This window comes from Macaca nemestrina, chromosome 3 (genome assembly GCF_043159975.1).
Source record: "Macaca nemestrina isolate mMacNem1 chromosome 3, mMacNem.hap1, whole genome shotgun sequence".
Classification (NCBI taxonomy): domain Eukaryota; kingdom Metazoa; phylum Chordata; class Mammalia; order Primates; family Cercopithecidae; genus Macaca; species Macaca nemestrina.
In genome coordinates, this window is record NC_092127.1 from 132,819,940 (window position 1) to 132,838,681 (window position 18,742).

General features: G+C 34.1%; 1 protein-coding gene across 2 annotated transcripts; it reads left to right on the forward strand.

The window, feature by feature from the left end:
• The first annotated feature begins 755 nt into the window (after positions 1 to 755).
• LOC105477345 (odontogenic, ameloblast associated) lies at positions 756 to 9,583 on the forward strand. Of its 2 annotated transcripts, XM_071092670.1 has the most exons (12): positions 756 to 824; positions 1,549 to 1,614; positions 1,712 to 1,753; positions 2,295 to 2,342; positions 2,949 to 3,182; positions 3,601 to 3,648; positions 5,511 to 5,615; positions 6,456 to 6,503; positions 7,260 to 7,331; positions 7,762 to 7,923; positions 8,163 to 8,221; positions 9,185 to 9,583. In XM_071092670.1, the coding sequence occupies exons 1-11, from the start codon at positions 789 to 791 to the stop codon at positions 8,190 to 8,192; spliced, it is 891 nt and encodes a 296-aa protein (XP_070948771.1). In that variant the 5' UTR covers positions 756 to 788; the 3' UTR covers positions 8,193 to 8,221; positions 9,185 to 9,583. The 2 variants fall into 2 exon arrangements, with proteins under 2 accessions (XP_070948771.1, XP_070948772.1); XM_071092671.1 differs by lacking the exon at positions 6,456 to 6,503.
• The last annotated feature ends 9,159 nt before the right edge of the window (positions 9,584 to 18,742 follow it).

The window sequence follows — 18,742 nt, forward strand, 5'->3', positions numbered from 1 at the left end:
AAATAGTAATACGTACTTGTATTTTGAATATTAAAATATATAACAAAAACATTTTTAAATAAAAACGTATTCACCACTATTTTTTTAAAATGTGGGACATCATGCTTTATATTTATTAAATTACTTATTTCAAGCAACATGATCATATACAAATACATTTCGTAGACACATGGAAATGTAGCAATTTTTTATGGATTGCATTCAGTAAGTACAGGGAGATCAACTGATGTTTTCAAGGTCAAACCTAAAGGAAACTAACCCACATTTACTTAGCCCAGTATTGAAGAAACAAAGAATTCTGCTAAGTAGGCTTTGGAGTTTTGCTTTTCAGACCTGTGTCTTCTAACAATTCTGTATTTCGCCCTTGAAGTAAAAATGATCACCCATTTATCCTTGACTTTACTAAAGATATTAACTTTTATTCAGTTAGGGTATCCAGTTTTATTCAATTAGGGTATCCAGTTTAAGAATTATAAAAGAAAGAGTATAATAGAATTATTCTAGGAGAGTTATCCTAGGAGAGTTACTCATAACCAAACCAGAAGCCAGAAATGATCACAGGAAAACATTTCTCAGGGGATAATTTAATAACATTACTGAAAGTGTGGGAATCCATATACCACCTAAATGATTAGGAAAGAGGTTATTAGCTAAGCCATTGTCTGAAACCCACTGAATCACTGGTCCTTTTGAACAATGATTGGTCCTTTTTTTCTAAAGATGAGTTTTAAAATTTAAGAGAAGCACTAAGGAGCAGAGCTGAGAGAGGAAAAGAACACAGATCTTGCATGGTTCAGATTTTTCTTTATAGGTCCAGGAGTAAGGTAAGATATCAAATCTTTGCTTTTATAATTTGAAGAACCAAAATCAGTGAACTCTGCAGGATAGATTATCAAGTTCACCCTAAATGCTTGATTAGGTCAATGATTTGAACCAGGGAAGAAAGTTTCACATCTAGAGGATAAGAGAAATATACTTAAACAGGTTACACCATAAATCAACATCACACTTTAATTTTATACTCTATTTCCGTAAATTACAAAAACATTGACTCAGTTGCTTAGTTCTAATATGTTATTCTTAGACTACTAAGTGGAAATTATCTGGTTTTGGACTGGTATTGTCAAATCTCTATTGAAGTACTTTCAACATAGACATTAAAGTTGTTATAATAAGAAGTCCCTAGTTGGTTAGCCCTAGTCATGACCTCCCATGGTCTGAAGGGCCTGCTCCTCTCCTTGTAGGGCAGCACCAGGAGATCATCTTGTTCGTTAATGCATTCAACCACATCATATGTCTCCAAATGAGTTTTTTGTTCAAGCTAAAAGGACAAGCAAACAATTTTGTTTTTTATAAACAGCTTGTCTGAGAGAAAATAGTTATATTGTAGAAATTTACAAATATAACTTTTTTAATTTTAAATTCCAAAATGTAAGTAAATACTATAGAATTCACCCAACTATTCCTTTGATTGAACAATACTAATTATTTTGTCATGAATTTTAAGTAAAGTCTTTATAAAGCTAAAGATCACAACTTATTTTCTAGATATATCATACAAAAATGAAAATTATAATTCTTCTTGGATTCCTGGGAGCCACATTGTCAGCCCCAGTAAGTGATTTTATGGCACTACTGATCTCATTGTGTTAAACCTTCAACAATCCCTTCTTTTTACTATTTCTGATTTCTTTTTCATTTTTACTTTTAGCTTATCCCACAGCGTCTTATGTCTGCCAGCAATAGCAATGAGGTTAGTTTAAAGAGTTAAACAATCTCCTCCTTTCTTTTTAATGGAAATCAAGTGGGAAGAGATAAATGTCGTCATTTGGTTTATACTGTGTTCCTCTCCACTAGCTTTTATGTATATCCAAGCACATTTCTAATGTTCATGTTTGATTGTATAATAGGTTACCTCTAAAATATTATTCTACTTCCCTTGCTTGAGTGTTAATTCTCCAAAGGCACATACAATATTGTTTATATCTTTTTGTTCTAATAACACCTAATACAGGTGTATATAGGTGTTTAAAAGCATAAAATGACTAAACCACTGGAATGAGCTAACGTTGTACAATCTCAGACCCAACAGGGGAGAGGTTGCTAAATCCAAACCTTGTTTTAAATCTAACTTCTAATCACTGTAATTCAATGTAAGCCTAGTGAGAAAGTGTCTCACTTCTAACAAGAAATTGAGCAACCAGCTGTGACTTGTGCTATATTTATAGTAAACATTGTTCTTACTCATTTTAGTGTGTAGTAATCTTGATTTCATATTATTTTTCCTTTTTTAGCTACTTCTTAATCTTAATAATGGTCAACTTTTGCCACTACGACTTCAGGTACCTCCATTTCAATAATTACTTTATGGGGAACATTTTTCTATTGCTCATTTCTTATGTTATTTTGTATGAAAACAAAATGTTTCCTGATCCTATTTCTGAAATCTCAATTTTTAATGTTATGAATTTGTCTCATATATTCTAGTGACCATTTGTTTGAAGGTTAAAGTAAAAACTGTAATTTGATTAACACTTATTTATTTAGAACTTGGTATATGCCAGGCACTAATTCTCACAACTATGAGATAGTTAAAAGTAATTATTTCACACAAAGTCATGCCCAGTTAACCAGTAACAGCAGGTTGGGGGGGCTTAGGGTTAAGGTAGGGGAAAATACACAAGGTTTAAAACAAGTCTGGCATATGCAGATGTTGTGCTCTTTTATCAACCTTGTCCTGCCCCATATTTCTCATGGCCGTCGGGAATTTAGCATTTGCTTCACATTATTTGTTTGGTTCAAAATGAATCAAGATCCTGTCCTTTTTTATATTGCAACATTGGAGGTATAGAAATTGTTTGTATTTTGTCTCTTTCTTGCTCAGGACTGACCTTTAAATTCTTTTTGGCATGAAGGGAACATGCTTTCTTGCCTTTGTGTCTTTTTAGGGCCCACTTAATTCATGGATTCCACCTTTCTCTGGAGTTTTACAACAGCAGCAGCAGGCTCAAATTCCAGGACTCGCCCAATTCTCTTTATCAGCTCTAGACCAGTTTGCCGGACTGTTCCCAAATCAGATACCCTTCCCAGGACAGGCCAGTTTTGCCCAAGGAGCCCAGGCAGGCCAAGTTGACCCCTCACAGGCTCAAACACCGCCTCAGACACAACCAGGCCCCAATCACGTAAGTCAGGCCTCTCTGATTTTGTTCTGAGGAGAGAGAACTGCATGTTGAATTTGACAATGAATATGAATCAGCTTTGAAATAGGAAGGGGTTTTTGAACAATATTTTTTCTCATAATATGTTTCTACCATCACTGTAAGTTCTTTTTTATCTGATTTCTAAGATGAAAAATATTTAAATCAGCTACTCTAGGATACAGCAACAAACCAAAAAAGTTAAAAACAAGTCTAGGATAAGATAGGAAAACTTCAATAAAAGGCAGTTTATGTTGCTGACAGCACATGTAACACATGACGTTTTGTCGTGGAAACTTGCTAACAAATGATAAATTTATATGACTAGCTCTATGAAAAGCAGCTCAGAGATTTTAAATAACAAAGTCAAACATACATTTTTATATAATTCTTTTTTTGGCAGGTGATGCCCTATGTGTTCTCCTTCAAAATGCCTCAAGAGCAAGGACAGGTAAATGGATGTAACAACACTGCCCATAGAGATGGCTACATACACTCTCCACAGCGCTTTTTATTTCTAGCTCTGACTCCTATAGCAGGGCTCTAAAACCTATATAATGATACCACTGTCTAGATAACATCATTGCTGGGCCAGTATCAGTTTGTTGATGTTGGGCTCACTTAACAACTCCTTAAGAACAGGCAGCTAAGAGGAGTCTCCAGGACCCCTGAATTTCCAGGGCATTGCTATGTTGAGAGAAAAACAGCTCAATAAGCCCCAGGTCATGTCCTCTCTGCATCCAAAGTGCTGGAAGTTGGGAAAAACCCAAGAGAAATACCATGGACTGACTTTATCCAACTTTAAATTTTGCTAATGAAGGAGATGCATTAAGCTGATAATATATGATATGATGTAGAGATAAGAAACACTTGCCTATGTTATTTGGCAGTTACGAAATTCTGCTCAAAATATTTTAGGCTTCTTGTACATTTCCAGTTTGAATCCATATTACAATCAACTGGTAATTATTTCCATTAAATAGGAGAATCTTTTAAAAGTGAATGCAAACTAGTATAATCATCACATTAATAGGGAAAACCCTATAAATATCAGGATTATTAATTTTATAATATTCTGGGTTCAAAGAAACAGTATTATAAATAAATTATATTATTCATCAGCAGAATATTGGCCTTTTCATAAAAAGTTACAGTGTTTGGCTCTACTGTAATTATAACTATATAACTTTGTCCCACATCCACTCCCATTACAAAACAAAAGTTACCTCTAGACATTATCTCATTCTATGACATAAGCATTTAGAGAATTAGATGTATAACTAGAATTACTTCATCTTAAGAATCAAGAAATCTAGTCTTAATGAGATCAATTTCCCGATCCCATTGAAAGTAAATAGCTGAGTTGGAATGTAATTGTCCTCCCCTTCTGTCTCCTTCTTTAACCACTAAACCAATAGCTCTCCACCCTGGTTTTACATTATAATCTCTGCTGGTAATTTTGAAAATTACAAATGTCTGAACCCTATCCCGATGAATCAATACCCCATGAATTGGTCATCTTCTAAAATGCTCAAATGTGATTTTGATTCTTAGCCAGGATTAAGAATGCTTGTACAAAATATAATCCTTCTGAAACCCTAGCTATTTTATTTAACTCTCATGTCTAAAACAGTCTCTTACTTTATGCAAATAAACAAAACAGCATACAAAAATTAACATATGTACTAAGATTTTCATTTTCTATGAACATATACACATATAAACAGACACAGACATATAAGTAGAAGGCAATAATATAAATGGAAGCCACAAGGTAACGTAGGTGGTGAAGTTTCAGATGATTTTGTTTGTTACTTGTCTATGTCTTGATTTACCAAATATCCTAAAATATATATGGATTATTTCAATAAAGTGGCAATTCTTAAAGTCAATACATTCATAGCATTTCATTTAATATGGCAGAATGTCTAATACCACATTCTGCAGAATGATGATTCTCAAAAATATAGGGAAAGTGCTGCATAGGCTATCTTTCACTTAGGTATTTGCAAAGTAATTTGTATATAAAGTTTCCGAGATGTCGGAAAAAAAAAAAGCTCTTTTGCTTTCTTCAACCCACTATTTCCTAAGTGTGTTTGACCGAGCAACCTTAAAAACCAAGTCCAACATTACCTGGGATACAAGCTGTTTCCAAAGTTTGGAAAGGGATGCTTCATCTATTTGCTCTGTATTTAATCATATAAAGCTGCTAGACATAAAACAGCTTTTGAATAAAATTGACATTAGAAGATAAAAAGTATGTCCTATGCTGATGTAATGGAATTTCTTGTATCCTTCTCTTTTTACAAGTAGATGTTTGAATACTATCCAGTTTACATGCTCCTACCCTGGGAACAACCTCAGCAAACAGTTCCTAGGTCACCTCAACAAACAAGACAGCAGCAGTATGAGGAGCAGGTACTGCAAACGTTTTATTTTAATCTTACTAGTTCCACTTGAAAATAGAGCAAATAAGGTATGTTACCATAGAAAAAAGTTTCTGAATATATTTAATGTGAACACTCAATAGCATGAAACGGGCATAAGAGGGTAGATACAGTGTTCTCTGCTATAAATCATTTGTGTAAACATATTTGGTAATATTCCAAGGCTGGATTTTTAACCAATGACGTCAGTAAGTGGACTTCAATAGAATTAAGGTCAAAAAGCTGAATAACCTTGAAAAGTGAAGTTTTCTCACTAAAATTTACTATCATCCACCTTTCCACATATGTGTGAGTGGTTACTATTTAAAAATAATAAATGACAAAAATATTAGCTACCTTGATGAAAGGTATATTTGATTACTGGATTTTGAGATACAATTAGATACCATTATATTGAATTTTGTGAAACTGCAATAAATTTTTTTGAATTCTAACATAAATTCAGGTGGCTCATATATAATTAACATCCTTCCTGTTAGAATGAAAGTGTCTTTTATATAGTTTAATCGTAACTCTAAAACCTGGCATTACAAATTACAGAAAACTCAGAATTATGCTTTTAAAAACTGGTAGTATTAATTGTAATTGTCATGTTGCTTTAAAGGGAAAGAGACAGTTTTATCCTAGAAATGATATGGTATTTAAAAGATTTTTGCTAATTTAAAAATAATTAATTTTTACTTACTGGAACATATAAACTTTAAAAATGCTTTTAATTTATATAAAAAGATATATAAGTTTAATCATTTACTGTAAACTTGTGACAAGAATAATCACAGAAAATATGATACTTTTTTAAAAAATCTGACAGATACCATTCTATGATCAATTTGGATACATTCCACAACTAGCAGAACCTGTAAGTAAATGCATATTTTTCATTAAAAAAAAAATTTTGAAACTACTTGCTTCATTGTTTACTAAATATATAAATGCGCTTCAGCCAATGATGACCAGAAGAGCACCTCTAATTGAACAAAACTGTATATCCACTCAATACAAGGAGGAGAACACACATGTGGGGAGTCTTGGGTGTCTTAATAGGAAAGTATTAGAATGACTTCTCACACGATTTGGGCTTCTTTTAGGTAATTTGGGGAAGATTGCAAAGAAGTGGTGATTCACTCTGGTGTAGCTATTTTCAAAAGTAGGGTAACTCTGTGATTATTTTAAAAGCTCATTCCTCTAAGGCAAGGATAGTGGAGCAAGGCGAAAGCTTTAATGGGTAAAGAAGCATCAGTCGCTCATATTAGCCAAGATGTGAGAACACCTGGTATTTTCGTGACTTGTATGGTGACCTTACTTTAGACAAAATTTTGAAGTTGTCTTGGTTTTTTCCACCCCGACTGATGTTGGTGTTCTGTAGAATTGTTTATGCTCAACAGGTGAGCACCTGGTCCTAGTAGAGAATGTTAGAAAGTAGCACTTCCAGAACAGACGCAGAGGTGAGATGTCAAGCCGTTTCTCTAATAGCAAGAATTAAACTATTATTTCTGTTTTTAGCAAAATAATTTAATAAGTTTGGGAGTGTTTTACTACTCGGGTACTCTGGGTGGCCAAAGAGCATATTTTCCTAGATCACTGATTTAGACTTTTAAAACTTTTTTGTTTTTAGGCTATACCAGGAGGACAGCAGCAACTAGCTTTTGATCCCCAACTAGGCACAGCTCCTGAAATTGCTGTGATGGTAAGATTCCTTACAACACTTTGCCAGCTACTGGAAATCAACATTTGACAACTTACTGCACTAACGCTCATTTTAATATCATCTCTGTTATAATTCCATCAATAATTTTTGCTTCTTCTTCTTCTTACAATATTTCGCCAGTGAAGATTCAGTTTACTCTTACTCAGTTCATCAATATTTTTGAGTATGCTATACCAGATACTCTTTCATGCACCTTTATTTAAAAGCAGATATTAAGAGACAATTAATGTTTGCTGGTATATATTCATGGTCTTTTATGTAGCTTACAATTCAAAAAACCTAATAATAGAACTTATCTTTTTAATGTAATGTTTGTGTCGCATCTCAGTCCTGTTGCTTTACATTCTTCCCAATTTTGGCCTTCTTGTTGAACTTATGACAACTTTGTTTTCATTCTCATTCCCTATAGTCAACAGGAGAAGAGATACCATATTTACAAAAAGAAGTGATAAACTTTAGACATGACAGTGCAGGAGTTCTCATGCCCTCGACTTCACCAAAACCCAGCACAACCAATGTTTTCACTTCTGCTATAGACCGAACTATTACCGCAAAGTTCCCAGAAGAGAAGGTAGAGTTATGAAAACTTCATTTTATGTAAAAAATATTGTCTAATGAAAAAATACAGTGCTAAAATTAGTGCTTTAATTTATAGGACTTAGTCATGAAATTAAGAAGATAACTAATGAAAAATATGTGGTCTTAACTCTGAATAAGCTGGCCAAAAGTTATTTTTGATAATCAATTAATCAGAATATAATTTAATTTGAATTTAATAAGAGCTTCTTATGAATGTCCTTTTCTCACTAGGCCAAGACTGATAGTCTAAGGGAACCATGAGAAGTTGCCCTAATCATTCAGAGATTTGGGTAGGTATTTACCAAAGTCATGCATTAGGTGCCATGACAATTCCTACATAAGAAGACAAAAGATAAAAGTTGTCAGAGGAGCTAATGGAGTTCTTACCAAAGTAGTTATAAAAATAAGTTAGCTATATATACTTATAAAATTAATAGTGAATATGGACTTCAACAGTTTTTAAAAACAAAATTAAATTTTGAGAATCGTGTCTGCCTATACTGTAAGTTTGGTATACTCTCTGAAAACACGAATGCTAGATATGCTAGGTCGATTATAAAAGACATTCTATAGATACTCTATACAGACTCAATTATCCCAAATCATCATTTCAATTTGCAAGCTAAACATTGTAATAATTCCAATATGTGTATTAGTTTGAAATAAAATAAAAATCTCAAAATGATAAAGAAATTGTACAATGAAAAGAAAACTTCAAATTCCATGACTTTTATATCAGACATAATCTTGAACTAATTACCTGTTTTAATCAGCTTGGTTGGCTATGAGGCTACAATAGGAGTTTGATAGAAGGGCAGTATGGGAACAGCACCAAAAAGTAAAAACGTACACTGAAAAGCAAACAATTTAACCTGAAAGGCAAACTAAAAGACAAAGTTTTTGAAATCTCCTCCCTGCTGCCATGAGCCTCTTTTGATCTCTCCTTCCATAAAAATGAGCACTCAGCATTCTTCAGATGAAAAATATTTATAAAAATACAACTGAGTGAATAGTAATAATACCTCTTTAGGAAAGCCTCCTTACTAATGTACAATATTGTACAAGGCAAATCAAGTTATTCAGTAAGAAATACTAAAGAGATTTCAGTATTTTTATGGCCTTTTTTCTGTGTGTATGAAAGTCAGTGAAAGAACAGCTTTCTATTTCTTTAATAAACAATTCGTAAGGTATCTAAGACATTTTATGCAAAGCAGTCCAATGATATTAACATGCTTCTCTATTATATTTTTCAGGGAAAAAGATGTGGCCGTGTCTTGGATATAATTTTAGGCTATTAGCTAATGCTAGTATCAGTTCTTTGGAATACATGAAATATCTTGATTCTTCTCCTAAATTTGTTTTTACTTATAAATGTTATTAAACTCTTTAAATATGTCATAGAAAATAATAAAATCATGTAATGAGTCTTGTTTTACAAAATTATATGTATTTTCAAATATCCTATCATTGTATAAGCTGGAATATAATAACACTGAGAATAAAGCTAGTATCATTAAATTAATTGGATAATTGCATTAGTAAATGATGCCTCTGGAAAATGGTAGTTCCCATGAAAATAAGTATATTGTCATTGGATGGATGATGAGTGTTGTGTTTGGAACTGATGAAGTAAAATATGTATCTAGATTTGACACGTCATCTGTTTATTTCCCTCAGGTCCATTCAGTCAGCTTCCTTCTGAGACATTCTCATGACAATCAAAATTATTCAGTGGCAGATATCACAAAGTGCTTATTCCCAATATGACACAGTTACATAGAGAGGTGTCTGTCCTTACTCAAAAGGGTAGGAAAGCGTATGATTGTTTGGGGGAGGCAGCATCCTGTAGAGACTAAGGTAGAGATTGTGGGTTTCATCAGATCTGGCTTTCAATCTAGCTTTTAATCTTCAGCAAGTCACTTCACTTGTATGAGTGTCACCATTTTTAGGTATAAATTGAAGATAACACCTTTTACAATTTCTGAAAGAACTACATGAACTAACACATGAATATACCTCACTCATAAAAATGTTATATTTTTCCCTTCACATGTGAATATGAAAGTATTTGTATGTTTAACTTATTTTTTCAACTTTAGACTATCAGCTGAAATTTTTAGAAAATAGGAAAATTGGTATTCAATATAATATAGATGTGTGTGTTGATGTGTTTGAGTAAGTGTATGTAAAACAAAAAAAATGAATGAGTTAAGTGAATGAATAAATGAATGAATGAATATGTATTAGGTGGTTTCCAATAAACTTGGTGAGCATTCCAGGCTTTAAAGTAGATCACAATTCCTAGAATCTTACCTGTTTCAGCATTTAGTAATGTTATGACCCTAGAATCTACTACTTGCTTTTCGGAAGAGTAACCCAATACTCATCCATTCTACTTTCATTTTATTCTGCATCCTTTTTCCCTAAATTTATGTACTGAATGAATATAATTCTGGGTAATTGACTGATATCTTAATATTAGAAATGACAGAGAGAGTCAAACAATAATATGTCTGGTAAAAAAAAAATCAGGTATTCTGAAGCTATGAACCTTGTACACAAAATTCCAATAGTTTACAGGATCAAGGAAAAAAATACAAGAGGTGATTCATACTAAAATCTTAGAATAAATCCTGGAACATAGTGAATACTCAGCTTTTCTCTTTAATGAGGAGAATAAAAGGAGTGATCAGAGACTAAAGAGGAAAGATAAGTGCAACATAATAATTCAGTTCAAGAGGGAACAGTGAAGAACTCTGAAAAAAACTATAAAACTAAGTATCGAGTTATAAGAAACTCAAAAGTTTGGCAGTATGAGGGGGTATGATAATAAATACTTTGAAAAAGATGTGATAATTTTACGTGTCTACTTGGCTTGGCTAAAGGATGATCAAATAGCTGGTAAAACATTATTTTGGGTGTGTCTATGAGGATGTTTCTGGAAGATAGCATTTCAGTTAGTAGACTGAGAAAAGAAGATCATCTTCATCAATGTGGGTGGGAATCATCTAATCCACTGAGGCCAAAATGGAAGAAAAAGGCAGAGGAAAGGCAAATTTGCTCTCTCTGCTTGAGCTGGGACATCCATCTTCTCCTGCCTCAGACGTTGTAGCTCCTGGTCTCCGGCCTTTAGATTGGACCCAGAATTTACTTTGGATTTGGACTGGAACAATTTCACTGGCTTTCCTGGGCCTCCAGCTTGCATGTGGCAGATCCTGGGACTTCTCAGCCTCCATAATCATATAAGCAAATCTTTCATAATAGATTTCTTTCTATATATCCACATCAAAGTATACCTCAGTGATATTGTGGCTTTGGTTTCAGAACACTACAAAGTGAATATCACAATAAAGCAAGTCATATGAATTTGTTGGCTTCCCAGTGCTTATAAAAGTTGTGTTTATACTACATTATAGTCTCTTAAGTATGAAATAGCATTATGTATAAAGCCACAGTATATATACCTTAATTAAAATATTTTGTTACTAAGAATGCTAGTGAAGTGAGCACTTACTTGCCGCAAACATTCAATATGTAAAAAACACAAAATCTGCAGCCAGGCATGGTGGTTTACACCCGTAATTCCAGTGACTTGGGAGGATGAGGCAGAATGATTGCTTGAGGCCAAGAGTTCAAGACCACCCTGGGCAAGAGAGCAAAAAAATGTCTCTCTCAAACAAACGAAAATGCCCTTGAGTCCAAGAGTTCAAGACTGCAGTGAACTGTGATCACACCACTACCTTCCAGCCTGAGTGACGGAGTGAGACTCTGTCTTAAAAAAAAAAAAATAGATAAAATCATAATAATTTTATAGAACATAAAATCTGTGAAACACAAAGCAAAGCATAATAAAATCAGGTATACCTGTATATCTTATTGGTTTTGTTTCTCTGAAGAATACTGACTGATATTATGGAGATTATATAAATGTAATATTACATATACAAGAGCATAAAGTAGATAAATACTACATAACTAAAGTAATGCAACAATAAACATTAACATGAATGTTGGCTAGGTACAGTGGTGCACGCCTAAAATCCTAGTGCTTTGGGAGGCCAAGGTGGGAGGACTTTGTAAGGCCAGGATTTGGAGACCATCCTGGACAACATAGCAACACCCCATCACTAAAAAAAGAAGAAGAAAAAAATTAATGTCCAACCAAACATACTAATTTTCTTTCTTTTTTCCAGGCAATATTAATAGGACTTTATTACTCTGTATAGTTTTATATTACTCTGATCCAATTGAATGACTCAAGACTTGAAAATAAATTACCTAATCTGTAACTATTCAGTAACCAATCTGTTACAGAAAGATGTTAACTTTTGTTTGGCTGTTCAACTGCAACCACCAGTTTAAATACCTGAATACTGCAATCACCCATCAGTGAAATATTCCACATTTTCAAAATATTATATAAAGGAACTTTAAATTCTATCATTTTTTGACAAAGTTAGACAGAGCATGAAGTTTAATGAAACATCATCAGAATACATGCAGAGAACTGTAGTTTTCATTTCTTTTACCCCTGGCGTCCCAATATCAGCTTACTCCCAGCCTTATAAGAAAAGGGCAAAGCAGGAAAAGCTGTTAGATTTTGAACAGGTTTTGACTAGAAAAGTTTTATATAGAAAATTTCTCTAAAATCAGCTTTGCTTACATTTGGTAATTCTGAAAACTTTCCCTACGAATAATTCTCCACTGGATGTTTCCTATCTAAATAAAACAGCATTAGTTCAAGAATGAAATATAGACTAATACAGGAACAGAAAACCAAACACCACATGTTCTCACTCATAAGGGGGAGTTGAATAATGAGAACACATGGACACAGGGAGGGGAACATCACACACAGAGGCCTCTTGGGGGTGGGAAGCAAGGAGAGGCGAGAGCATTAGGACAAATGTCTAATGCATGTGGGGCTTAAAACTTAGATGACAGGTTGATAGGTGCAGCAAACCACCATGGCACATGTACACCTATGCAACAAACCTGCATGCTCTGCACATGTATCACAGAACTTAAAGTAAAATTTTTAAAAAAGAATGAAATATGGAATCCAGGCATGACTTCACCTCCTCCATTACATCTATATTCAATCTATTAACATAGCCTAATAGAGTAATACTTTCATTTTAAGTGTATAGTGTGAAAAATGTATATATTTTGTAAACATCACCCCGTCAAGATACAGAACATCTCCAACACCCCATAAACTTCTTTCATAGTCTTCTCTAATCAATCTAGTCTCCCCACTCTCAGGCCAAGCAACCATTTTCATATTTCAATCAACATATATTAATTTAGCCTATTCTGAGTTTTTATATAAATTAAATCATACATTATGTATTCTTTCGTGTCTGGCTTCATGATTCATTCATGTTATTGCTTAAGTGGTATATTGCATTGCATTAATATATGTCATTTTCTTTATCCATTCTCCTATTATTGAACATTTGAGTTGTTTCCAATTATTGGATATCAGAAATAAAGCTGTGATGAACATTCTTGTACACTTTTTTGTAAACACATGTTTTTATCTCTTAAGTAAATACCAAGACATAGCTCTGACTCAAAGGATATGTATATGTTATGAGAGACTGTTAAATAGTTTCTAATGTGGCTCTACCATTTTATACCCTTATTAGGAGTGTATAAGAATTCCAGTTCCTCTAATTTCTGATGCACAATTATTATAGAATTGTCTTTTCTTAAAATTGTTTTTATAAATTCCTCTTTTGTCACACATCCCTTAAATGTTAACCTTCAAAGAGGTTGACCTCAGTCCTCTTTTCTCCTCTCTCTCAAAAAATCACTGCATAGATGTTTTAAAAAATTGCTGCATGGCTGGAAACCATAATTCTCAGCAAACTATCGCAAGAACAGAAAACCAAACACCACATGTTCTCACTCATAGGTGGGAACTGAACAATGAGATCAGGAAGGGGAACATCACACACCGGGGCCTGTTGTGGGGTGGGGGGAGGGGGGAGGGATAGCATTGGGAGATATACCTAATGTAAATGAGGAGTTAATGGGTGCAGCACACCAACATGACACATGTATACATGTGTAACAAACCTGCAGGTTGTTCACATGTACCCTAGAACATAAAGTATAATTTTAAAAAATTGCTGCATGAATATTTCCATTTTGACTTTAATAGGATTTATAAAAAGGTACAGGCTCCTAAATCTGTATCTCAGCATATTTACAGTCTCATATATTAAATAGTTCTGGATTCTGTGTTTTATTTTAAAATGTTCAAAGAGGCATCTCATGGTTTTAATTTGCATTATCCTGATGACTAATTGTGTTATATTTGTTTCTATGCTTATCAGTCATTAGTATAACATGTTCTTTGAAGTGTACTACTTCTGCATATAGTTTTTAAATAATTTTTAAAAGAAAAAATATATTTACTTACATGTTTACCAATTTCAGTGCTCTTCCTTCCTATAGGTCTGAGTTTTCATCCACTATAATTTCCCTTTTATATCAAGAAATGTCTCCAAAATTTATTTGGTTTGTATCTGATGGTCATAAATTTCCCCATTTTTTATTTATCAAAAAATGCCTTTATTATGCCCACATTTTGTAGATTTTTTTAAAATATAGAATTCTAAGTTGACTGATTTTTTTTCTTTCCACACTTTAAAGTTGTTCTAACATTATCTTCTGGCCTCTATTGGTTTGGATAAAAAATCACCTGGCATTCATATTGATGTTCCCCTGTATGCAGTGTATCTTTTTCTAGAGCTGCTTTTATGACTTTCTCTGTCTCTTTGGTGTTCAGCTGTTTGACTCTAGGAGACTTAACTGTGGCTAATTTTGTAGGAATCATATTAGGTGTGCACTTTGCTTTCTGAATCTGTGAATTGATTTTGATACAAATTGGAAAAGTTTCATCAGTACTTCTTTGACTATTTTTCTGTTTCATTTTTTTTCTCTTCTCTCATTCTTACAACTCCAATTACATGTATATTGGATTAATTGATACTATTTCTTAGGTCATTGAGCCTTTGTTGATTTATATTTTCTGAGCACTTCAGTTTGAAAATTTCCATTTACCTTCAGCTTCACATATTCTTTCTTTTATTAGAGCCAATCTGCTTCTGCTACTGATACCATCGAATAAATACATCCAGTTTTTAAAAATTTTAAGTTTAGGATTTTTTTATTTAATTTTTGACACTTTTCTTACAGTTCCAGAAATTTTCTAACTCATCACTCGATATACTCAGCATATCCCTATCAATCTTTTAGCATGTTTATTCTATTTGAAGTGTCTTTTTATTATTATTACAATTTAAGTTCTAGGTACATGTGCACAATGTGCAGTTTTGACAAATAGGTATACAAGTGCCACGTTGGTTTGCTGCACTCATCAACTCACCATTTACATTAGGAATTACTCCTAATGCTATCCCTCCACCAGCCTCCCACCCCCTGACAGGCCCTGGTGGGTGATGTTCCCCACCCTGTGTCCAAGTGATCTCATTGTTCAATTCCCACCTATGAGTGAGAACACACAGTGTTTGGTTTTCTGTCCTTGCAATAGTTTGCTGAGAAAGATGGTTTCCAGTTTTATCCAAGTCCCTGCAAAGGACATGAAATCATCCTTTTTTATGGCTGCATAGTATTCCATGGTGTTTATGTGCCGTATTTTCTTAATCCAGTCTATCACTGATGGACATTCGGGTTGGTTCAAAGTCTTTGCTATTGTGAATAGTGTCGTAATAAACATACGAGTGCATGTGTCTTTATAGTAGCATGATTTATAATCCTTTGGGTATATACCCAGTAATGGGATGACTAGTCAAATGGTATTTCTAGCTCTAGATCCTTGAGGAATCGCCACACTGTTTTCCACAATGCTTGAACTAGTTTACAGTTCCACCAACAGTGTAAAAGCGTTCCTATTTCTCCACATCCTCTCCAGCACCTGCCGTTTCCTGACTTTTTGATGATTGCCATTCTAACTGGCGTGAGATGGTATCTCATTGTGGTTTTGATTTGCATTTCTCTGATGATCAAGTGATGATGAACATTTTTTCATGTGCCTGTTGGCTGCATAGATGTCTTCTTTTGAGAAGTGTCTATTTCTATCCTTTGCCCACTTTTTGATGAGGTTGTCTTTCTCTTGTAAATTTGTTTGAGTTCTTTGTAGATTCTGGATATTAGCGCTCTGTAGGAAGAGTAGATTGCAAAAATTTTCTTCTGTTCTGTAGGTTGCCTGTTCACTCCAATGGTAGTTTCTTTTGCCATGCAGAAGCTCTTTAGTTTAATTAGATCCCATTTGTCTATTTTAGCTTTTGTTGCCATTGCTTTTGGTGTTGTAGTCATGAAGTCCTCGCCCGTGCCTATGTCCTGAATGGTATTGCCTAGGTTTTCTTCTAGGGTTCTTATGGTTTTAGGTCTAACACTTAAGTCTTTAATCCATCTTGAATTAATTTTTGTATTAGGTGTAAGGAAGGGATTCAGTTTCAGCTTTCTACATGTGGCTAGCCAGTTTTCCCAGCACCATTTATTAAATAGGGAATCCTTTCCCCATTTCTTGTTTTTGTCAGGTTTGTCAAAGATAAGACAGTTGTAGATGTGTTATATTATTTCTGAGGGCTCTGTTCTGTTCTGTTGGTCTATATATCTGTATGAGTAGGAGTACCATGCTGTTTTGGTTACTGTAGCCTTGCAATATAGTTTGAAGTCAGGTAGCATGATGCCTCCAGCTTTGTTCTTTTGGGTTAGGATTGTCATGGCCATGCGGGCTCTTTTTTGAGTCCATATCAACTTTAAAATAGTTTTTTGCAATTCTGTGAAGAAAATCATTGGTAGTTTAATGGGGATGGCATTGAATCTATAAATTACTTTGGGCAGTATGGCCATTTTCACGATATTAATTCTTCCTATCCATGAGCATGGGATATTCTTCCATTTGTTTGTGTCCTCTTTTATTTCATTGAGCAGTGGTTTGTAGTTCTCCTTGAAGAGTTCCTTCACATCCCTTGTAATTTGGATTCCTAGATAGTTTATTCTCTTTGTAGCAATTGTGAATGGGAGTTCACTCATGATTTGGCTCTCTGTTTGTCTGTTCTTGGTGTATAAGAATGCTTGTGATTTTTGCACATTGATTTTGTACCTTGAGACTTTGCTGATGTTGCTTAGCAGCTTAAGGAGATTTGGGGCTGTGACGATGGTGTTTTCTAAATATACAATCATGTCATCTGCAAACAGGGACAATTTAACTTCTTCTTTTCCTAATTGAATACCTTTTATTTCTTTCTCTTGCCTGATTCCCCTGGCCAGAACTTCCAACACTCCTATGTTGAATAGGAGTGGTGAGAGAGGGCATCCTTGTCTTCTGCCAGTTTTCAAAGGGAATGCTTCCAGTTTTTCCCATTCAGTATGATATTGGTTGTGGGTTTATCATAAATAGTTCTCGTAATTTTGAGATACATTCTATTAATACCTAGTTTATTGAGAGTTTTTAGCATGAAAGGGTGTTGAATTTTGTCGAAGGCCTTTTCTGCATCTATTGAGATTATCACATGGTTTTTGTGATTGGTTTTGTTTATGTGATGTATTATGTTTATTGATTTGTGTATGTTGAACGAGACTTGCATCCCAGGGACAAAGCCGACTTGATTGTGGTGGATATGCTTTTGCATGTACTGCTGGATTCAGTTTGTCAGTATTTTATTGAGGATTTTTGCATCAATTTTCATCAGGCATATTGGTCTAAAATTCTCTTTTTTTGTTCTGTCTCTGCTAGGCTTCAGTATCAGGATGATATTGGGCTCATAAAATGAGTTAGGGAGGATTCCCTCTTTTTCTATTGATTGGAATAGTTTCAGAAGAATGGTACCAGTTCCTCTTTGTAACTCTGGTAGAATTCGGCTGTGAATCAGTCTGGTGCTGGACTTTTTTTGGTTAGTGGGCTACTAATCATTGCCTCAATTTCAGAGCCTGTTATTGATCTATTCGGAGATTCAACTTCTTCCTGGTTTAGTCTTGGGAGAGTGTATGTGTCCAGGAATTTATCCATTTATTCTAGATTTTCCAGTTTATTTGCATAGAGGTGTTTATAGTATTCTCTGATGGTAGTTTATATTTCTGCGGGATCAATGGTGATATCCTCTTTATCATTTTTTATTGTGTCTACCTGATTCTTCTCTCTTTTCTTCTTTACTAGTCTTGCAAGCGGTCTATCAATTTTGTTGATCTTTTAAAAAAAACCAGCTCCCGGATTCATTAATTTTTTGAAGGGTTTTTTGTGTCTCTCTCTATTTGGTTCTGCTCTGATCTTAGTTATTTCTTTCCTTCTGCTAACTTTTGAATTTGTTTGCTCTTACTTCTCTACTTCTTTTAATTGTGAGGTTAGGGTGTCCATTTCAGATCTCTCCTGTTTTCTCTTGCAGGGATTTAGTGCTGTAAATTTCCCTCTACACACTGCTCTAAATGCATCCCATTTGACTTTGTCTTTGTCGTTTGTCATTGTCTTTGTCATTTGTCTTTGTCTTTGTTCTCATTGGTTTCAAAGAACATCCTTATTTCTTCCTTCATTTTGTTATTTACCCAGTAGTCATTCAGGAGTAAGTTGTTCAGTTTCCATGTAATTGTGCGGTTTTGAGTGAGTTTCTTAATCCTGAGTTCTAATTTGATTGCACTGTGGTCTGAGGGACATTTTGTTGTGGTTTCTGTTCTTTCACATTTGCTGAGGAGTGCTTTACTTCCAATTATGTGGTCAATTTTAGAATAAGTGTGATGTGGTGCTGAGAAGAATGTATATTCTGTTGATTTGAGGTGGA

What these genes read in the sequence shown, in the direction of transcription:
- LOC105477345 (XM_071092670.1), top strand. Translation starts at nt 789, where the DNA reads ATGGTTCAGATTTTTCTTTATAGGTCCAGGAGTAAG. An exon ending in TTTTGCCACTACGACTTCAG is followed by an intron (nt 2,343 to 2,948) that starts GTACCTCCATTT and finishes GTGTCTTTTTAG; the next exon opens with GGCCCACTTAATTCATGGAT. An exon ending in CTCCTGAAATTGCTGTGATG is followed by an intron (nt 7,332 to 7,761) that starts GTAAGATTCCTT and finishes CATTCCCTATAG; the next exon opens with TCAACAGGAGAAGAGATACC.